The 23,526-nt window shown below is 38.5% G+C and overlaps 1 protein-coding gene across 9 annotated transcripts in view; it reads right to left on the bottom strand.

Moving 5' to 3' along the window:
* The window catches only part of PLEKHA7 (pleckstrin homology domain containing A7), a 291,612-nt gene that overhangs the window by 164,984 nt on the left and 103,102 nt on the right, over positions 1-23,526 (bottom strand). The window contains exons 1-3 of one of the 9 annotated variants that reach the window (XM_067540696.1): positions 4,791-4,932; positions 1,894-1,954; positions 1,421-1,571 (exon numbers count right to left, since the gene is read on the bottom strand). The exons of 6 other annotated variants lie outside the window; for them this stretch is intronic. In XM_067540696.1, coding sequence (XP_067396797.1) covers positions 1,421-1,437 — 17 coding nt within the window. In that variant the 5' untranslated portion in view covers positions 1,438-1,571; positions 1,894-1,954; positions 4,791-4,932. Of the gene's footprint in view, positions 1-1,420; positions 1,572-1,893; positions 1,955-4,790; positions 4,933-23,526 lie in introns of those variants that run through there. 2 more of the 9 variants (XM_067540695.1, XM_067540698.1) reach the window with 2 other exon arrangements.

Below are 23,526 nucleotides of genomic sequence, written 5' to 3'. Positions count from 1 at the left end.
TCCCTAGCTGCTCATTCAAGTTGAAAAATGACAAAACATGTAATACTGTGTCACAGAGGCCCTTTGGTGGTTCACTACTCTGTGTCAGCAACTCCTAACAGGCCTGACAAACTCACTATCCTTAAAACATTGCTGTCATAGTGTTTATTGATAAAGTGTATCTTTTAAGGTATCAAATGAAAACTGGTAACATTTTGGTCATTAATATGATTGCAAAATGTATTTATTAACTCTACTTAAGGAATTATGGACACTTACTGATCTTATGCTTTAAAGCTTGTAATCAAACAAAAGGGAGACACAGGCTTTTTCCAGACAGGAGGAAAGGTAGTTATCTGTCTCTCTGTGTAACATAAATTGAGCATTGTGAAGCCAGATACAATAGGAGCTGTATTTGCATGCAAGTCAATAAGAAAAGCCAGGTTGGAGACGTGAAATCAGCATGGAAAGACGCTGGAGTCTGAAACCCAGGAGTTCATCCTGACTTTGGAAATAAAGACAATAAACTTTGGGAAATATAAGGAGAAGCAAAACAACATTTCATTATCCAGTTTCACTGAGGAACACTCTTGGCAGAGGGGAGTGATTCTTGAAAAATCTGGATCCTAATTTGACTGAAAATCAGCAAGCTGTGCAAAAGGACTCTACGAGTGAGAAACTGTATGAGGAAAAGGAGTGTAGCCTTCTAAAGTTATGCATAGTCTCTTAGAAGCATGTTATACTTTTGTTTTACCTGTAACCAATTCAATTTCCACTATCCCTACTCAATAGCCCATAAATCACTGCTCTTTATTAATAAACATTCATGCTTTTATTATACATTTATCTCTGTGCTGTAATATTAAGTCAAGTGAGAATCCTCAGCTGAACCAAACAGACTGGTCTGTGCACTCTCTCTTTGGAAACAGTGAACTTGGTAATTTCTGACTGTCCAATGACAGGAGGTAGATATTATAGGGTTATGCTTCTGGGATGTTTGGAAACTGCAGTACACAGTGTGTTAAACTGCAGGGCAAACAAAGTAAGGGCTGGCAGAGTCCTGAGGTGTTTGTCTGGGGTGGCTAACAGACTGGGGTAACAGGGAACTGTCTCCCAGTTTAGCACCAGCAAACTTTTTCTTCCTGAGGTGGGTGTGTGCGTGTGCGCGTTACATGGTGACTTATGATTTGGACATCCCGAGAAAGCACAAAAAAATACATACACATTTACAGCAACTTTCAGCTGAGGATCTTAAAAAGACTTACAAACAGATACGCAAATATTGTATCGTCCTCATTTTACAGATGAAGACTTGAATCAGAATGTGAATGTCATGCTCTGAAGAGGATTTGATGACACAATGTTTACACACCTGCACCTGGTCCATGCAGGAGTTTACACCATTGATAGCACCAATGAAGCTGAATCTTTACTGACATACCTTAAGTAATTTGACATAGTTCACATCACAAGTTAATGGCAGAGCAAGTTATGACTCTTGACTCCTGGTCCCATGCTCTAACAACTTGACCTCACACTGTTGTTGCTTTCAGGTAAGCATACAGTCAACAGCAAAGGAGAAACAGCAGCCTCTAAATGAAGAGAAGGTATGGGAGGAAAGAAAAGGAGAAGACATGGGTGAAGACAGTACATGACTGTAGTGCAGTGGGTACAGAAGTGGAAGGGAGGGCTATAAGCTGTGATTTCTCTCAGTTCAGTTGCTGAACTATACAATGTTCTGCGGGTTTTGTTATAGGATTCCATTCTCTTACATGCAGGCAGTTAATAGGCATTCAAAAAGCAGGATTTGGTTACCAAAAATGTGCCTAAGTTTAAAAATTTAGGACCATAGACTTTAGCAGAATTTGGAGAGGCCCAGAATGAAAATAGACAAAAGAATCATAAACTTCATACCATTTTTATTCAACATATTTTGGTGGACCCAGTCAGAACAGGAGTCCCATTGTGGTAGGCACTGTAAAAATATGGCATCACATCATTGTTGCCTCCCTTCATGAAGTATTTTTCTTTGTTTTTTTTTAAATCTGAAATAAGTCAGCGGAACTAAAAAACATGTTTTATTCTTTGTGTTTGGGAAAATAACACCCAACACCCATGTAAATACAAACAAACTCACACAGCTTGATACAGAACTGACCTGCTTTTTTCTGCATGAGGACTAATTACAGTGGACAGATATACATATTGATTATGCTAGATCAGGGGTTTTCAACCTATGGTCCACAGACCCCCTAGGCATCCACAGATTATGTCTAAGAGGTTCACAAAAGATTGTCATTACCACAGAACAGTGGTTTTCAACCTGTGGTCCACAGACCCCTGGGGGGGCCACAGACTACATCTAAGATTTCCAAAGGGGTCACACCTCCGTTCCAAATTTTGTAGGAGTTTGCAAATGAAAGAAAGTTGAAAACCACTGCCCTAGATGAAATCAAGAACTTAACTGAACAGAGAACCATTCTAAATGTTTAAATTGGAAAGATATAATTAGGTATTTAATCCTCAGTGACGGAGACTCCAATAAAAAACAAAAGGAGATATATTATTGCATTATGTGACAATGGACATACAAGGGTTAAAAAGTTTAGATTCCCCTTACCTGGATTTGCCATTAGTAATTCCATAAACTAAAGTCACAGCCTTAAAACACTCCACTTATCTTGAAACAATGAAATGTTTCATCAGTCATTTATATGTACATGCAGAAATCACCAGTGTTGGAATGCTGTTATAAATAATTGATACATTACAATAATTACTATATTACTGAGAATCTAGGAGACAGCGCAGGCTTCCTCACTACCAGGATCTAGGTTAAGATTACAGATATCTGAACTACCAGAAAGTACCTATGTTTTTCCTTGCTACACTGCAATATTAATTAATGCTGCCTTTAATATCTCAAGGTAACATAAGACTACATTAAAGTTTCCAAACTGTATTTTTTTATTATACATACATTCCTGCCCCTCTAAATGCATTTCATTAAACATAATATGTACATAACATGGTTGCAATTTGGGAAGGCTGAAGTCTATTTTTGATCTCCAAGAAAACCCGAAGGACAATCTTCTCAGGAGACCATTATTCTCATATAATATTTTATCATCTTTAGAGGCCAGTGTTTTGTGTTAAAGACCCTGGTATGAGCTACATCTTCAGACTTGTACATGTTGCATAGTCATAATGTGATCTAGGACATAATTTATTTTAAATTATGTTGTTATACACAGTATATCTGGATTGTTATGGGAGAGGTTTGCAATTTTATGAAGATCAAAATTCACTCATTCTGCCTTTAAATATTTAAATATATTAGGAAACACCTTAGACGAGGAGTAATGGAAAACATTAGGCTTACAAATGAATTCCTAAAGTCAAGTCAATGATAATCAAGTGCTTTCAAAATAAGCTTTCCTTATTAAGACTTTCTAAACAGAACTGGCTGACATTCAACTAACATCCCTTCTACAATCTGAAATATTCTTGATAAAATATTTTTAGTATTGCCACTGTTTGGCTCGAGCATATTAGAACAGGCTCCAGGTCAGTTGAGGATGAAGAAAATAAATCTCAGATGAAAGAAAAATTAATAAATTAATCCCTAGAGATAGACAAAGTATTTTGAGAACTCCTATTTTTAAAGTTGTGTGTATTTCTTTGTGTACAGTTATCTTAGCCTATTATAACCTGAACATTAAAAGCAATGGGCCAAACTCACCCACAGTGTAAATCCATTTTATTTAATTAAATTTAACCCAAGGATGGATTTGGCCTATTAGGCTTTTTTATTTTGGTTTTTGTTTCTCTCTCTCTTTTCTTTCAAGACTATAAAACTGAATAAACAGTTTTGATTAAGAGTTCATCTACTTTTTTCTGAGGAAATTTTTTCTTTTGCTTAATTAAACAGGCATATGGCTGCATTTATTATGCTTACATTAGTTCCCTGTTCTTATTCTTAGAACTTTAAATGACATAAACAAACATTCTAATTTAATAGATAAAACTGAACATGAGAAAACAGTGGTTTTGCACACAAATGGAAATTGAGTTAAATCTATCCTATTCCCCAAAATATTAAATATTTCAGGACCCATCTCGGAAAGCCTTCTGTGCTGCTTTAAGAACTGAATTTATAATGTTTTCTGGTATATTCTCCGTCATATTCCTTTGATCTGAGGGAAAGAATACACCAATAAATTGCCCAACTAATGCTTCTGTATCCTTTAAAATTTTATTATACTAAAATAGTTTGTGTTTTATAAGATGTCACTTTTCACTGGACTACAAATCAATCTTGTAATTAAGAAATAGTTGGCAACATAATATATTTTGTCACGTATTTAACTATAGGCCTACTACTAAACATTTTTTAGAATGCAAAAAGTGCAGCAGCAAAATCCAGAGATATTCCTGGAAACCAAAAAGTTATAATCTTCCAAAAGTACTACTGTAAGAAAAAATGTTCAAGGATGTAGGAAATGTCTCTAATCTTGAAATAATATATTGTCTTTTTTTTTTTTTTTTATAAACACAAATAACATGACCTAAATATATTCAGATGCATCTTCTCAAACATGAGGACTCAATAATTCACACTTACAGCAACTAAAAAGCCTTTGTCATCTCTCATGAATTAAAAAAAGTAAGCTGTATAAATATGTACTAAAAAGCCAATTGTAGAAAGGAAAGGACATGTGCAAAAATATGGAAAATAGTAAGTTTGATAAATTATAAGAAATAACTAAATTAATTTCCAGGCAGCATTTATAACTCATTGAGCTTTGTACCTGAGATTCAGATCACTGGATGAATCCAATTATTCCATAAGGCATTTGAATTTCTTGTGTCTCCCTTTCTCAATTACTTTTACAGAACAATACCTAGTTTAATATTTACACACTTTTACAAGAGAATATAGCAAAAATACTAATTCTAAAAGGACAACAGACAATCAATCTCACAGCAAACTCCACAATGATAAATACCCAATCCTAATCTTCTCTAAAATAACTTTAACAAGTTTGGAATGTAACTGTTTAAGAAGCCAGCAATGTTAACAGTACATGCCAAAAATATCCTTCATGAGCTGTCCTAATTGCTCAAGATAAGAATACATAACTTTCAAATAGATATTCTCATAACAAAAGAGATATATAAAGAACATAGCATTGAATAAACAGTTTACATTGAAAGGTATAAGCAAGAGCCCTTGTAACTCAATTAAAAGAATTGACGGAGTATTAATAAAGGGCAGTATAAAATTATTCTTGTAGTTTTGAAAACAGATTTCTCAGAAATCTAATAAAATATAGAGTACACCAAATCTGATATTTTGTGTCAGGGCAACAACTCCCAGCTCTCCAAAGACAAGACAATTAGTGACAAAACACATACCTATAATATTTATTTTTTTGTAACAATATCTGCTGTTCAGAAGCAACAACTGCAACCACCAGCTTGTCAGTCAGTCATTGACCACTCACACTGTCAGCAAACACAAGCACACACTAATAAGTATTTGGCAGTGAAGCACTGTCGTTAAAAAGACAAAGTTCAATTTTTATTTACTTTTTTTTTTTTTTTTTAACTGCTCAAAAGTTTTCACCGTTTTGGGTTAAGGGCTCAAAGGAACTTGCTGGTTAAGATAGAAGTGTTGATTTCTTTGAATTTTTAAAGCCTCACCTCATCATCACTGGAAAAAAACATCCAAGTTTAACACTACTGTTTCCCCTCCCCTTTTAAGTCTTATCTATATATTATCTAGATATTGCACTGATTTAACTAAATTGGTTTCTAAACTGATTTAAATTGGTGCAACCTCAAATCAGTTTAAGAGGTGACGAGTATAGATAGAGCTTGTTACCAAAACAAGTTAAATTGATATAAGCCATTCTTATATTGATATGAGTGTCCACCCAAGAGGGTTGAACCAATGTAACTAAATCTATTTAGAAATTTAATTATTTTCCAATCTTCTTGAAATTAAAAGCATCAACATATATAAAATGGTAAACAAATTTCATATAAAGTTGACATTTGATTTTATTTCAAATCATGTTTCAAATGCATCCAGCTCCTTCCATAGAAGACAATGAGATATTTGCATGTATGAAAAAAATTGCAACAAGCTGTTGTTTCTAAAACTTTCATGATAATTTCTCGAGTCGAAGAATGTTCTAATTTTTTTTAAGTCATGTATTTTAATTTTCTGTACAGTACATTCAATTTAATGAAAGTAAATGCAATAGATGATGACTAAACAAATGTCACCTCATGCTACTTGACCTGGAAATCCCAGCAAACATATTTTTCTTGCTTTTTCTCTTCACTCAGAGAGATTAGGAAAAAAAAAATTTCTCATACTTACAAAGTTCTATTTTACTGATCACCACTGGATCAATTTTTACATATGCTTAGAAATGCTTCTGTAATTCCTCATTTACCTAGCAGGAGTTGTGAGGAATTAGGTTAATAAGGTGCTTTGAAATTATGAAGCCCTATATAAGTACTAATTATTATCATCAAAACCTTCTAACATATAGGGTGTTCTTACTGTAATGAGAAGCAATGGTCCACACTTCGTACAACAAATATTTTTTAAATGACATCACATCTAGCTGCAGAAGTTTACAAGGTAAAAACCCAGCAATTGCAGGCTCCATATTCCTAGAATGTATTTTGAGTTGGAATAACAACATCATTAGTTATTCATAATTTATTTTCTGCTTTGACATAATAATAGTATGATGTTCCATCAAAAAACATACGAAGTAATTTTTCTGAATATATTCAGATTAGGAAACAATTAGATTTAGAAAAAAGGTTTACAGCTGGGTCAGAAACAAGTTGCACTACTTCAGATATGCATTTCTGACCAATATACTTCTACATAAAATGAAATACTGTAAGTCACAGGAAAATTATGCATCATTTCTAAACCCCGAAAACATCAAGTATTTTATTTATATTTGTATTTCATGAGCTCAATGCTCTGTATGCATATACTAATATTATAAAAAGTAAAATAAATGTCCATAAGGTAATAAGCTCTCCCAAAACTACAAATACGCTATAGGCTGTGGTAAAACTACCCAGAATCCAGACATTTTCACATATGTGATGTCTGGGGAGCTCTGGAGAGGGGAGAAGTGACTAAGTATTTTCCTGAAGCTAGAGGAGAGAGAACCTCATACTTAGTCTCTGTAGCCTGTACTTGACAAACATAGAGCCCCAAGAATAGTAACTTCATAGAAATCCCAGAACCTTCCCCACAACTATGCAAGTGATTCTGATGGGTATCGCTTCTTTTCATTAATATCCGTGCTTGATGTCGACTGCCTTCTCCACTTAGTATTTTGGACACTGTACTGGTCACTTTTCTTTCCAGTCTCTCAATTCGATCTATTGTCACTTTCTTCTCTCATTCAACATTTATCATTCTCTTCCTCTCTGCCCCCCCAACATTTTTGTGATCTCCACTCTATCAACTTCTTTAATTTCTCTGCTACTCTCAGTCCTCTTCTCCCTCCCTGACATCTAGTATTTTAGGGACTTAGAAATTGTCCTACTGAGTCAGACCAGAAGTCTATCTAATCCAGTAGGCTCTCTACAACAGTAGCCAGTACCAGATGCATCAGAAGGAAGTGTAAGAAACCCTGAAGTGGGAAAATATTTAAAATGTCTGCCAGAAAAATTTCTTCTTAACTCCCTTATAGTTAGAGGCTGGAGTATGTCCTGATGAAAAAGTTTATATCCCTTCTAAAATTCCTGTGCTTCGTTTATTTTGTTGTCTTTAAAAAAATCCTTACCATCATAATTCTGGATGTTCTCATTATCAATGTAACTACTTTTTTATTTAATCATGCTTTGGAAGGATTGAGAAGCAGCCTACAAAATAGCTTGAAAATTATAATTACACAAAACGCTGGATCCCTCATTTAAAGCATCCTTGGGAACCATATATTTTAGCAAAAGAAAAGTTGTCCTACCGATTGATAAAACAGAGCTCAGACTTAGATAATGCAAAACCTAAACACCTCTTGTTATTACACTTCAGAAAAAACTACCAGAAAATCAAGGCTTATTTTAAAAGGAAATATAGCGTCTTTGGTTATATTGACTTTATCAGAAATTCCTACACAAATCAACACATTGACATATAATATTACTTCACATGAAAGAATGTAGGGAATCATAACCATCGCATTTGAGTGCACAATATGCAACCCCCAAAATTAAGTGATTCTCTAAAATGGGAAAAACAATAATTATTAGAATCATTCTGCAAATGTACAACTTAAGCGTTAAAACTAAGACTAGACTAGTATTTTCAGCTTCAGCAATATAACCCGAATAAAGAGCAAAGCACCGTCTTCTCCATATACTGAAACTCAATAAATAACTGAATGCATTTTGGTTATGTCATTTCCAAGAACATTATTTTGAAGATTATACAATAGATTGAAGATTAGTTAACTTTCTCTATAACCTCAGAATATTGAGAAAAGTATGAGTGGTAATTTCATTTAGTTTTATAGCAGTTGTTCCCACTGTGATAGTTAGAATGAGTTGAAGTTTCCATTATGAACTATTGTCTTTAGGGGATTCTAACACATCAGTAAAAATTCACTCTAGGATTAAACTTACCAAAACAATCACTCAGCTGAGAAGTCCTTTTTTTTTTCCCTAATAAAAAGCCATCAATTTTTTAAAAGAAAGCATTAAAGTATGCTTTAAGCAAAAGAAAACGTAGGTTCTTCTTCGAGTGCTTGCTCATGTTGATCCCAAGCAGGTTTGCGTGCACCATGTGCACAATCATCAGAAGGCTTTTCCCAGGGGTACCCGTCGAGTCGGTGCAGGCGCCCCCTAAAATGACGCCCTCATGGCGCAGTATATAGGGCCCTGCTGACCCACCAACCCCTCAGTTCCTTCTTACCACCAGTGATGGTTGTAGGAGCTTCCTTGCCTTGTGTTTGCAGGCATTCCTCTAGCATAGCAGTTCCTGTTAGTTTTAAAACAAGTTAAAATTAGTTACTGTTAGAAAGTTGTAGTTTAGAATTAGTTAGGGTAGTTCCTCCCTGTTAGTGGTATTACCCTTCCCGGGGTATGGGGGCATACCTGAGGTCCAAGGCTTCAAGCCCTGTGGATCCTGCCATAAGCCTATGCCTAAGGGCGACCCGCACGACTCTTGTTTGAGGTGCTTAGGGAAGTCGCACCAAATCGACCGGTGCAAGATCTGTAAAGAGTTTCGTCCCAGGAGCAGAAAAGAAAGGAGTGCTAGGCTCAAGCAGATCCTGATGGAGGCAGTTCTCCAACCACAGGCTCTGGACCCGGCACCCAGCACTTTAGTGCGCAGTGCCCCGGCATCGATTCGAGACTTGGTACCAAAGAAGAGCTCGGCTCCGAGGGAATCCCCAGCACCACTCATGGGCACACAAAGTAGTGTGGCACCAATCTCATTCACTGGTGCCAACACAAGAAGCAAAGGGCAGGTCGAGACCGCTCTCCTACTGTGTGCACTGCAGGAAAAGAAGGATCTATACCACGCCTCCAGTTGCACCAGACCCAGGAGCTCCCAGGGCAGTGTACACCAACCCTGCAGAGGAGTCTGCGAGCCCAACACGCAAGGACTCTCCAGTGAGGGATAGCAAGTTGGAGGAGCTGGACTTTTGAGGCAGAAAGGGACTTGATCGCCGTCACGGCGATATCAGTCCCCGGCCTCAGCAACAGCCAATCCAAAATCGCCGGCACCACATGTGGCGGTGCTGTCTAGAAGTAAGCTGGTAATGATGCGGCACTGGTCGCCTTCGCCACAGCACCGGTCCCTGACGCATCAGGGGCAATCACTTTTGTGGGAGGCGATGTTGAAGTTTAAAGACCTTCTCCCCCCCATATCCAAGTCCGAGTATGAAGCGATGGTAGATGAAGGCAAGGCGGTGGCTAAGACTTTGCTACAGGCTGCGCTTGATGCGGCAGACTCAGCGACACGCACCATGGCGTTGGGATTAGCTATGAGGCATAGCTCATGGTTACAGGTGTTGGGCCTCCCGCTGGAAGTTCAGTCCACAATTCAGGGATTGCCATTCGAAGAAGTGGATCTATTTTTAGAGCAGACATACTTGAAGCTCCATAGTCTCAAGGACTTGAGGGCAAACTCTGAAATCCTTGGGGCTCCACACACCTTCTATCCAGCGGAAGCATTTTAAGCCTCAGCCGAACCAAAGATTCTACCCCCCCCCCCCCCCAACCCAGACAGAACTTCTCAAGGAAGAGAGGTAGAAATGGCAGGCGCAAAACCCCTCAACCTCAGAACCAGGGCAGAGTCTCGAGCAAACAACCCTCAGGGCCAAAACAGAACTTTTGAAGTCACGCCCGAGGGTGACACTGCAGCTCAGTACCTGGATCCTCATCCTCCCTTCCTGGACCGGCTATCCCGTTTCTACCAGGTCTGGGCCCATATAACATCAGACAAATGGGTTCTAGGCACAGTACAGCAGCCTTCACCCCACCCTCCCACTTCCCTTCCCTCTTCAGGGACCCCTCTCACAAGTAACTTCTAATGCAAGAGGTGCGTCAACTGCTGCACGCCGGGGTAGTGGAGAAGGTCCCTCTGGACATGAGGGGAAAGGGGTTTTACTACAGATACTTTCTGATCCCCAAGGCAAAGGGAGACTCAGGCCTATCCTGGACCTGCAGATCCTCAACAAGTTTATAAAGAAGCTGAAATTCCACATGGTTTCCTTTGCCTCTATTATTCCCTCTCTGGATCCAGGGGACTGGTATGCCACCCTCAACCTAAAAGATGCCTACTTCCATATTTCAATATTCCCCCCCTCACAGGAGATTCCTCAGATTCATAGTAGGGCGCACATATTACCAGTTCACAGCTCTCCTGTTCAGCCTCTCCTCGGCCCCGAGGGTCTTCACCAAATGCCTGGCCATTGTTGCTGCTTTCCTGAGAAGGAACCACGTTCAAGTGCACCCCTATTTGGATGATTGGTTAGTCAGGGGGCATTCTGGGGAGCAAGTGCAGGTTCATGTCGCGCTGGTGAGATCGACTTTCACCAATCTAGGTCTCCAGTTGAACATGAGCAAGTCAAAATTGGAGCCGGTACACAGAATAGAGTTCATTGGAGCAGTTCTGGACTTGATCCATGCCAGGGCACTACTCCTAGAAACTCGTTTTCAGACCATGGGAATGTTGATAAGGGGCTTCAGACGGTTTCCCACCACCACCGCCCGGAGTTGTCTCACACTTCAAGGCCACATGGTCTCATGCACCTTCGTGGTCAGACACGTGAGGCTAAAACTCAGACCTCTCCAGTTGTGGCTCGGATTGGTGTATCGTCCCCACCGGGAGAAACTGGACAAGGTGGTCTCCATTCCACGTCAAGTGCTGGAATCCCTGAGGTGGTGGCTAGACACACAGCAGATTTGCAGGGGAGTCCCATTTGCCACTCCACCACCATCGGTGGGGCTGGTCATGGATGCCTCGGCTCTGAGTTGGGGGGGCCCACCTCAGTTCGCTCACAATGCAAGGTCTGTGGTCCATGAAAGAGTTGTCGCTCCATATAAATGTCCGGGAGCTTTGGGCAGTCTAGCTGGCATGTCAAGCTTTTTTGCCTTAACTTCAGGGGACAGTCATGTCAGTGATGACAGACAACACCACAGCAACGTTCTATATAAACAGGCAGGGAGGAGCACACTCCTCTCTCCTGTGCCAAGAAGCCACCAGCCTGTGGGACTTCTGCATAACCTACTCTATCCACCTGGAGGTTTCATAACCTGCCTGGAGCTCAGAATGAGCCACTGGATCACCTCAGCTGCTCCTTTACCACTCACGAGTGGTCTCTCCGCCTGAATATAGCAAGAGAAATTTTCTGACAGTGGGGGTCTCCCCAAGCGGACCTCTTTGCAACGAATTCCAACAGGAAATGTCATTGATTCTGCTCTTATCTGAAGAATAGCCTGAGTTTTTTAGCAGATGCATTCCTTCTCCTTTGGTGCCAGTTCCTGTCATATGCCTTCCCACCGTTCCCTCTCATTCACAAGGTCCTCCTGAAAGTCAGGAGAGACAGGGCCTCAGTCATCCCCATAGCCCCAGGTTGACCCAGACAGCACTAGTTCACAACACTGCTGCAGCTGTGCATAGACACCTCAATCACTCTGCCTCTGGTCCCAGACCTCATCACTCAGAACCGCAGACAGCTCTGCCACCCCACCCTGGGCTCGCTCCACTTCATAGCATGGAGGCTGCATGGTTCAGCTCTAGAGAGGCCATGTACTCATGGCAGGTGAAGGAGGCCCTCCTTAGCAGCTGGAAGCCATCCACCAGGGCAGCATTCTCGGCAAAATGGAAAAGATTCTCTATCTGGTCATCTCAAAAAGATACTCCCCCCGACCGAGCTCCGCTGCCCCTTATCCTAGACTACCTGCTGCACCTGAAACAGCTAGGGCTGGCCACTTCATCAATTAAGGTGCACTTAGCAGCAATCTCCACATGGGAGAAGAAGGCAGATCGGTCTTTGCCAACCCCACGGTGTCACGTTTTCTTAAAGGTTTTACCTCCATCATCGCCCCATTCCAGGTTGGGGCCTGAATTTGGTGATTAATAAACTAATGGGCCCCCATTTGAGCCTTTGGCCACTTACTCCCTTCTGTACTTGTCCTGGAAGATGGCCTTCCTTGTGGTGATCACTTCAGCAAGGAGGGTGTCAGAATTTAAGGTGTTGAACTCGGACCCACCATATACAATGTTCCACAAAGACAAGGTGCAACTTCACCCTTCCCCAGCTTTCCTTCTCAAGGTGGTTTCCCACTTCCATGCAAGTCAGGACATCTTTTTGCTGGTGTTCTGCCCGAAGCCACATTAGCAGCAGTGACTGTGCCCTCCATTCTCTTGATGTTAGGTGGGCGTTAGCATTCTACTTGGAGCGTACCAAGTCGTTTTGGAAGTTGAACCAGCTTTTAATAGCAGTGGCAGACAGGGTGAAGGACACTCCAGTGTCATCACAAAGAATTTCATCATGGATTGCTTCTTGTATTAGAACCTGCTATAACTTGCTAAGGTTCCAGCCCTGCCCTTGACAGCACATTCAACCAGGGCACAGGCAACTTCAGCAGCGTTGTTGGCACAAATCCCCACACAAGAGATTTGTAGAGCTGCAACATGGTCCTCCATCCATACGTTCATTTCACATTATGCCATTATCCAGCAGGCTAGGGATGATGTGGGGTTCAGTAGAGCTGTGCTGCAGTCAGCCATCTCATGAGCTCCGAATCCTCTGGCTAGGGTCAGCATTGGAGTCACCTGCTTGGAATCGACATGAGCAAGCACTCAAAGAAGAAATGGTTACTCAACTTTCATAACTGTTGTTCTTCGAGATGTGTTGCTCATGTCCATTCCAAGACTGACCCACACACCCCTCTTGTTGGAGCTGTGTGGCAAGAAGGAACTGAGGGGGTGGCAGGTCAGCAGGGCCCTATATACTGCGCCATGAGGGCTGTACCCTACAGGTACAGCTAGGGGAAAAATCTTTCAATGATCATGCACACGGAGCGCGCACACCTGCTTGAAATCAACATGAGCAATACATCTCAAAGAACAACAGTTATGAAAGATGAGTAACCGTTTCTTTTTACTGCCTTTGATATTTTGCATTTGTGCACTTCCAACATAATTTCTAGTAGAAAATTAAAAAGTGTATATATATATATACACATATATAAATTTTGCAGATACCACTCAAAGTCTTGGACACCATGTAAAATGACAAAAACCTTTCAAGTAACTGCTCAGCTTTGTCTGAATCCTCTGTATTGAAGTGTATTTCACCTAAAGAAATTTACTATACATTTTTAATACTTATGGGAGCCTTATTCAGGATTTGTGTTTCACACAAAATTCCAAATTAGCTTTGTCTGAGAAAGGAGAATTAAATAGGGACTTAAATTTGTTTATGGGTATATGTATCCTTGCACAATAGATCATAGACATGTTTTCTTATGTAAAATGTGCAATATCTAGAATGGTCAAAAGCCCTAACTCCTATTAGCTAAATAATTTTTTTTTAAATCTGCTAAAGCACATCTTTCCCAAACAAGAGACCAGAGCAAACCCACAGTTAAAGTAAAGTTAAACTATGTAACAAAAATTAATAAGAAAGCATCAACTTCACTAAACATGACAAAAGCCAACAAAACCAAAATATCTGCAATTGCATAGACTCAATGCAAGGAAAGCAAGTGCTTGGAATCCACATAGTCTGAATCAGTATAATTTCAGCAACTCATTACTTGATTCTCCTTTCCACTAGGGCTTGCAGAGGAGAAGGCATCTTCCCCTCCCATAAAAGCCATCACCAAAACACAAATGTAGGTCATGCTTTTGCAATTGTCAAGGTCTAACAGATAATTTGGCACACCTATGACGACTACGGACGCTTAACATCCAGTCTGAGTTCCTGCTCAGGGTCTGGAAAATCATAAGGGGACCAGTGCCTACCACTCAGCCCAAAACTTGTGTCTTTTTCTTCAAAATAATAAAGGGAAAAAGGCAAATTCAGCTTTGAAATGGCTGATTGGTCAACTGACATCCCAATCATACTTGAACTTTGTATACAGTATTTTTAAAGATAGTAGAGAGAACTTTTACCTAAAATTAACACATTTGTAAATTCACAGAGTATTTCTGAATGAAAAACAAAATAAACTGTCAGCAGAGCTACAATATCATCTCTGGTTGTGAAGAATCAGGTTTGCATTTCATGCTGTACACTGTGTACCGAGATTAATGTCTTCATAAAAGTAACTAACAAATAATGAAAAATCACTTGAGCCCTCATTCTCAGTTTCTGATGATGGATACACCCTAAAGGAATTTTACATGTCAGTTATAGGAAAAAATGTAGAAGCCAATCACTGCAAAGCAATTAATTCCCTATTCATACAATTGAGTAGACTAGATTAGGACCAAATTTAATCTCAGATGGCAATAATATTTTCTGCAGTGATTGGTGATGTGGCATACACACGTATATTTAACCAAACATGTTTTATTTGATTTGCCTATTTTAAAAAGTATGTCTAGCACAAAGATGTAGTAGCTAAATTACAGTATACTAATTACATGTGGTTAAATCACTGGCATATGTCCCAGAAGTAGCTCTATATGACGTATATCTACCATTTGTGTTCCCTGTATCTCCCTCATATATGTTTTCTTACCATTTATGCTGTAAACTTCAGAGTTCAGAAACATAAAACCTTGAAACCGAGATTTATACAAAACTTTTACAATTAAAAAGCTTACTACATTACATAATTAAATGCTATTTCTCTAAAAATCAATGTCATTTTGTAAGGAGAAGGGACAGAACAGTCTGTTCTTCCAAATGATCAAAAAATAAATATTCAGCAAAGAAACTGATGTAACTTTCAAACTCCCAAAGAGCTATTATTAAAAGTGAACGAAAGTTAAATTTTAAAAACATGAGAATTGCATTTCTTTAAAAGAAATTCCGACTACAAATATATTACGTCTTGATTTTTTCAGACTTGAATTACTCGTTTTCAGTTTTGGTCATCTCATCTAAATAGGGTGTAAAAAGAGAAGAGATTCCAAAACAGCAACCAAAATGTAGAAATTTGGTTGGTTGGTTAGGATTTTGTTTTGGTTTTTGTGTATGTTTGTTTTATTTTGTTAATAGGGAATGGGGTTCCATATGAACAGATTTTGGGTTGTTACTGTATTAGCATTCTGGGGTTATTTAATTTAAAAAGGGAAAATGGATGTGAACGGCACAGGGAAGGAAATAAGGTAGAGAAAAGAGTTATCTGGCATTTCTGACCTGCAATAAAAAGGGCACTCAAAAGGTACAATAAAATATAACACATTACATAAATTAACCTGTGAAATACACAATCGGGGGAATTATTGTGCACTGAGACAGTATAAACAGAATGCTAGTCAGACAACAGACACCACTGCTGTGTATCACCATATTTAGTGTGGTTTTAACATTTTTATCCCCAAATTTTTGTATTCTCTTATGAAAGATGCCAAAATCATTGACTCTATAAAATAGTTAAATTGTTTCCTTTTTAGTTGCCCGTTGCCAACCATTACTGAAGCTCCCAAGTATTAAGTGGAATACTTTAAAATACAAATAAATGTTACATTCAAACTCCAAGTGGGTTGGTTATTTTGGAAGAATTTTTGTTCCCTGACTTGAATGCCACCATCCTGACCTAAAAAAATTGCAAAAGTATTCTTATGCATCTTTTCTTAGAAACTTCATAAAAAGGCTTATTGCAGGTGTGACTGTTTCTCTTTACAGAGAGGAAAGCATCAGCACAGAGTCATGAACACAAGGATTCATTCTTACACTTTACCTTACATTTTCCAAATGCCTGGGCTTGGAAGATTCTAAAATCATCCCTTCTTGAACTGTATTCACAATATGCTATTAACTCTGCAGATTTGGCTGAGAATTTTAAAAACAGTTGTATTTGCCTTTTCACCTAAAAGATACTGAATTTATTTTAAATAATAGGATAAATGCCTTTGTATGGAGGAAGTTAATCACATTTAATAGCTCTCCTCATGGTGGCAGCATAAACCAACCTGAATTGTGTTTAGAGGGCAACATACCACTTTGTTCAAGCACAACACCAAGACCTGAACTGCTCTTTAAAGTATTTAAATTAGTTGTAAACGGTCTTTTTCTTATAGACCACCTATGTATCTCTCTACTGTCTTTTTATTCACTCAGCAACACTACTGCAAAGTATTGCATAGACCAACATATAAAATGAGTTTACTCATACATGGGCCGTGTCAAACTGCAGAACATTTTACCATTTGAGATATCAGTCTGTCAAGGCACCTCACTCACAGTGGAATTGATTTAAAAAAAAAAAAAAAAAAAAAGGTTTTGTTTATAAACTATAACAGCAAGGTAAACATCTATCTGCATGAAAAACTGGCAAATTGAGACTAACGAAGAGCATAGCTTAGGGTATATGTTGTATATTTGGGTCAAACAATGTAAATTAGTATTTTATGGGAAAAATGAGTTTATTATTAAATAGACCATGAAGGAATTTTCTTCACAAATTACCAGACAAAAAATTTGGTTAAATTGAAGTAAAGAGTGTAAACATATAAATGTAAAATAAAACCTTGTAATAACATTGCAGAATTTAAAAAAAAAAAAAAAAATCAAAGACAAAATGCGAAATTAGGTAATACTTATAAACCCACCAAGTGAATATGTGCATGCAGAGATAAGACACACCAAAACAAAGTTAGTTCTGTCGCTCTCCCCATGCATCCTCCATGTACAGAACATATTTGTCTATGAGAAGTATCACAGCTAGATGACATTTACACCCCATTTTACCTTGCATCTCAGCCACAAACCCTGTCATTTGCAACACTGTTGCAAAATATAAGAAGCCGGTGGACTGTGGAGGTCTTGAGATACCAGGGGTTAAACGGCAGGGTATATGCAACTGCACATGAGGGTACAATAAGTTTAGGTTTCTGTGCCTGCAATCACATAAATGCTAAGGATCTAAAATGATTTTAATATGACTGAACCAATACAGGAAAGGTAGAATGGCCATCAGACAGATATTTGCTGTGAATATGGTGTATGAGTGATATTGCTATCTTGCCCTAGGAATTTAAAGTGAGTCTGTGGTCAGACAGGTGGCACAAACATCCCTATAGCATTTTAGTGGTAAAACATTAGCATGTCAAGTAAGGGATAGTAGTGTGGAAATACATAACTCACAATGCTAGTGCTTAATTTGCACATCTGCTGGTATCAGAGAAGTCCTTTGCCTCTAGTGTACACCAAGATAAGAGGTCAAAGCTTCTCAGACAGTCAACCTAGTGGAGACCAAGGTCTTTAAGGAGCAGGCTCCTTATGAAAGGAGTCAAAACTCCTCTTCCTGGGACCCTTTGAGGAGGCTGATGAAGTCCTTCCCTTTCTGGGGGACAGCTAAGCCAAGATCAAAGGGGCTTTGGATCTGCCTGGAGATTGGTGTACAGGGCTGGAGGTCTCCTGACCTGACTCTGAAGTGGAACAAAGGGTGCGCTCCATCATTAGTAGTGTCAACTTAATTTCCTGGTTATTTCCCCTCCGTCCCTCCCCTCCCCCTAGATTTAAGGGCCAGGCAGAAGATATACTTCTAAGGGATGTGCAACTCTGCAAGGCAGTGAATGCACTTGAAGTGGCCATTGCTAACCAAAATAGCAGCATTTGAATCCCAATGAGCCCGGCATGCCCTTTCAAGGAAGGCTAGCCTCCCAAGGAGGAAGGAGAGAGGAACAAAACTAATCCCTCAAGTATTAAACTAAAATAATCTAACTATCTAGCAAACTACCTAAAATTGAATTAGCAACTAGGAGAAAAAAAATTAGCTGAGGTACACTGAAGGCAGATGCACTAAAGCTCCATCTCAGACTTGAGAAGAAACTGAAGGCAGTTTGCCTGTGCAATTTTACATAGCCTCAGTGAAGGACACGAGGCTGTGTAGGGTGCATGCATGGGCCAAATGGACACTATTAATGAAAATATCCAATCCAAGACACATGCACAACTGAAGTGGGACACTCTAGGGACACTACTTGAAGAAGAATTGTGTTTTATCACCTGCACTTGCCAAGAGGGCTATTTCTTCTGAATAAGTTATGTAGCACACTTACTCAGTGCATTACAGTTCATGTAAGGGGCATGCAATTGTATCCTATTAAATATATTATGGCATGTGTAATACATTTGCATTTTCTTTCATGACTATGTCAATGGAAAAATCTAAATAAAGATGACAAAATGACACTAATCAAAAATATCCAGCTGATGTGCCATGCAAAGTCCCACAGCATATGTATTTTATATACAGGGATTTGTCATTTAAAAAAAATTAGATTATAACCATTTTGCACAGTATGTTTGCAAAATGATTTGGAATACAGTTATATAATGTACAGTAGTTAGAGATAAATTATGGTATGTGGAAAATCATTCAGAAGTATAGATAACGGTGAAAATATTTTCAGCAAAGATATGATTCAAGATGGAAATTTGCGAGGAAGAGGGAAAATGGAGAGAGAACTTATAGAGGTGAGGATCATACCCTCAGAGTGGTCTGAAAGAACAATGAAATCTGTAAGCAGTTATAGCCAGGTGAGTGGCTTGGTAAGGTAGAATCTTGTCATTTTAAAGCATCAAACACATTTTAAAACATCTTATTTTTACTTGGTAGAGCACATGATTGAAGTCTAAAAGTTAAAACAGTTGTTAAAAGCAAAATATCCTGTTAAAAATAGGTAATGAAGGAAAAGGGGAAATCCCTCACACCATCCAAGGAAATTCGGTTTTGTAAGGCTTGAGGTTGTTTTCAGCTAACAAGTTGTAGGCCAAAACTCATTTAAATGGCTAACGAGCATACCTGATCCTCAAGGACAATGGCTAGTGTAAGCATCCTATGGCTCAGGAAGCCAGATGTCCTCTTAGTGATTCTAATTCCAATGAGAACAGCACATTTGCTTTTAGAATTTCTGTCTCATCTGCTACCTATCTGTAAGGACCCACCCCCCCTTCTTCCTCCACCCTACCCCCACCCCAAGTGTAGCCCTAGCATCCTTGATGTAAATAGAGTGATTAAAGTGTCTCTGCATGTATGTAACGACCATTATCACTGTTGTTCTCTCCGGATGGGACAATGTCTGTATTTGTCAGTGAATAGATAAAGAATTTAAAATGTACTACGTAATGATAAGAAAGTGTATATAATTGACCACTGTAACATCATGAAGTTGAAGCTGATTTATCAGACTTCCCGGTATCGTGAATAAACCTCTTCAGTATTGTCTGTGCTCCCTGATTCTTGGAGAAAATCTTTCGTGCTTTACAGTTTCAACCAAAAACAAAAAAAACCCACTAAATTTACAAAGCCCACAACAAAGGGGCACTTGCCAAACCCACTGCAATTAACTCCAACTTTTGACTCTGTTACCTTAAAAAATTAAGTTTAATTCCATAAACTGGGGATGGCTGCATTTAGAGAAAGGTAAGAGGTAGAGCTAGCCCAGAGAATGGCTTCCTCTCTAGAATGCTAAAGTTATCAAAGATTTAAGACCCTAACCGCCTAAGGCACAGCATATTGAAGCCCATTCATGGATTCTTGTCTCAAATATGCCATTGGGCTAATTAATTTACATTTGCAATATACATAGAAAGAGCTGTCTCTACTAACAAACATGAATGTAGAAAAATTCAAAGTGTCATAATTCTTGAGCCAGATTACTCAAAGATAATAAATTTTAATTTTTAATAAGATACAAGATTGCACAGCCATGTGCTCGTGTGTATGAATTTCTCCCTCCCATCCAACCACACAACAGCATTCTCTTATGTTTATGAAAGTGACAGAAAGCAGTACTGAATCAAATTCTAAAACAAGATCCGACATGGCTATGGGAGATAACATGAACACAATTTATATCAAAATCAGTAACAAATCAATTTGGTGAAACTGAATTAGCTCAGTAAAAGCATTATTACATTCCACTGTCTTAATTACAGAAATGATTATGCAACAAAAGACCCACTGTTGAATTCTAATATAATGTGTGCCTACGAGAAAGAAAGTACAACCTTTTCATCAGTGAGCTGCTCTTTGGCTTGATTTTCACTCATCTCAACTGGTAACCCATTTTCTTTGTTTAAAAAGGGCTTTAGCAGTCATATCTGAAGCAACTCATTTATCATGTATTCAGTGAGAAGTAGTCAGGACACATAGCCTGTTTATTAGACCTCCATCTTCTATGTTATTGTACAAAAACAAACTAGGGCTAGGAATAGGTTTTCAGGTGTAAGCTAAAACATCACTATTAACAATGACCTGGGTAGGTGCAGAACACCTGTCACTAAAATAACTGATATCAAACCAATGGATTTACACCAACATGAATTGGCACAACAGGTCAGAGGCCTGAGGCACTTTTATAAGACAAAATGATATTGACTTAGCACCACCTGGTAAGAGGTAATCAGAAAATCGTGGACTCTATTTCCTGCCTTTCCCCCATATGTGCACACCCTATTGGGAAGGAGCCAAATGCATGCATATTTTTTTAAAGGAAAAATTCCTTTTCTCCAGGAGGGAATAAATTGTGAAAACAGTTTTTAAAACCCACCAGAGGTGAACCGGTGAAATACACTGAAGCATGCATTCTCTAGACAACTACATGTTTTAAAAAACAGCACTTGATAATCTCCAGCCAGTATTGGTGAAATCCAATAAATTCCAATGCCCGCGAAACACCAACATCACAACTTTCAAATTTTAACGTTATCAGGAGTTGAATGGCTCAGATTCCATACACTATGTTGTAATTTACTTTATCCAGCCTTTACCTTGGGAAACAATCTGATAACATCAGGTTTGTTTTCTTATATGAAGATAATCTGCTATATTGCTTTTTAGTAAAATTACAAAGGAACGGTAATGTTGGCATCTCTTGAATCTGAAGCCCTCATTCACCTTAAGTACATGTCAACTTTTGTGAATGTCAAATCTTATTGATCTTTGAACCTATGGACTAAGCAAAGTAAGAAAGGACCTAAAAACAACAAGTATAAATATAAGTACTGCTGGAGAGTCTAAAAAAAGATGGAAGTATAATCTATTTTATGCACCCGTTTACTGTAATAGCTGCACGTGTCTCAATATTTAATGTATTTAGCCTCACAACATCCTTCTGAGATAACCATTATCCTGATGTGATAGATGGGGAACTTGAAATTCAAATCAAAATTTAAAAAAATCTACTTGCCTGAAGTCAATAGGAAACTTTCCCTGATAAGTGGGCTGAGCCTGAACATCAACTTCTGCTTCAGCTAAGCTTTCATTTTAATAGCATTTCTAATCCTTATGGGTGTAAAGATAATATTCCAAATGAATTCAATGCAATGTTGTGATACTCAGTCTGCCCGTATCTCCAGTGCATATCTTGCTACTGATAACTTTCAAAAACAGCAGCAGAATAAAACAACTAAATACAGGTCCACTTCTCAGCTTCTTTTCAGAAACGTAGGAGTAAGGCATAAAACAGACAACAGGCATGACAATTTCAGTCTGCCACTCCTTACCACTGAAAGTAGACACAATGAAGCTGCTCACTTGGGAAGATGATGCAAAAAAACAGGCCAGGGCAATAAAGTAGAAAAATGTAGCCTCCCATGCCAGCAACCAGGAGTGAGAATATCAAATAGCACCAGCACCAGCACAGACAGGATCTTGAATGGGATGCATGGGAAAGAAAAGCAAGAAAGTTTTTTTCTTTTCCAGCAGCCAGAATTGGAAAGCTGGGTAAGGAAATATCAAAAATTTATCTAACACCTACTAACCAGAAAGCAAGGTCCCTGGATTTGATTCTGTTAAGGCTCCTTTCCAAGTAGTACATGACAATGGAGATGAGTGTTGCCCCAGATCCCGCTCCTTCTCCTCCTTCCCAGATGTTATATCAGCATTTGGTGTGCTGGTGTCTTGTAAGTTTATCAAACCCTTAATTAAATTATGCAGTTTCAGAAGGGTTTTCAGTTTTAACTGTACATTTTATGATTGTGCTGGCATCAGAGATGTGTACTTCAGTATGTTAAGACAAGTAGCTCTTCATCTACAACTTTTCCAAACCCTAAGAGGTGTGATGGAAGGAACAACATTTTATTATTGAGATTTTAAAAAGTAGTTCAGTGGCTCACCATTTCATCCTTTTCATTTATTAAAAACACAGAGGATGTGACAATTAAATGAAACTGACCTGTAACAAGAGTAGGCACTAGGTGATGCTCTAATATAGATATACACATAATACTTAAACAATTAAACATTCACCTACACTCAAAGTTGACTTAACATTATTTTAGCTGTACTTCTTCAGGAAGGTAACTGCCTCTAAAATATTAAGGCTATCTTAGACCCAAACCACTACATCACTGAATCCTAGTAGACTAACCTCAGTTCAAGAGATGTTTTACTTCCAATTAATGTGACAGGGGCCATGGCAGTGCATACTCCTTTAAAAATCCAAACAACATGTAATCTCTAGAATCAAGCAGACCTAAATACAGTCTTAGATTTAGTATTTATAAAAATGATCTCATAAAAATTAATCTCCCAAATAAGAATTATTTCCCACCTTAAATCCAAACCTAAATGCAACAAACTTTCTATATCACTTGGCATTCAGAAATGTACTAAACACATATCCAAAGAGCAGCCATTTAAATCATCTAAGTAAAAATTCATGTGGATTTCATTTTAGAAATTATATATTAATCCAATGAAGAAGCATTGCTTAGTATTGTGATACTTCAGTCTTTTCAATCTCCAAATAAAGACTGTACTATAATGCAATAACTACTGAAAAGTCTTTCCTCTGAAGAATTGTCCACTGCTATTTATACTTCATTAACTATGTTCAATACTTGCCTGCAGGCATTCCAT

Source organism: Emydura macquarii, unplaced genomic scaffold (assembly GCF_026122565.2).
Source record: "Emydura macquarii macquarii isolate MOO-44397 ecotype Brisbane River unplaced genomic scaffold, CSIRO-AGI_Emac_v2 contig_587, whole genome shotgun sequence".
Classification (NCBI taxonomy): Eukaryota; Metazoa; Chordata; order Testudines; family Chelidae; genus Emydura; species Emydura macquarii.
The sequence above is the reverse complement of the archived record's forward strand: the minus strand, read 5'-3'. Positions and strand labels throughout refer to the sequence as shown.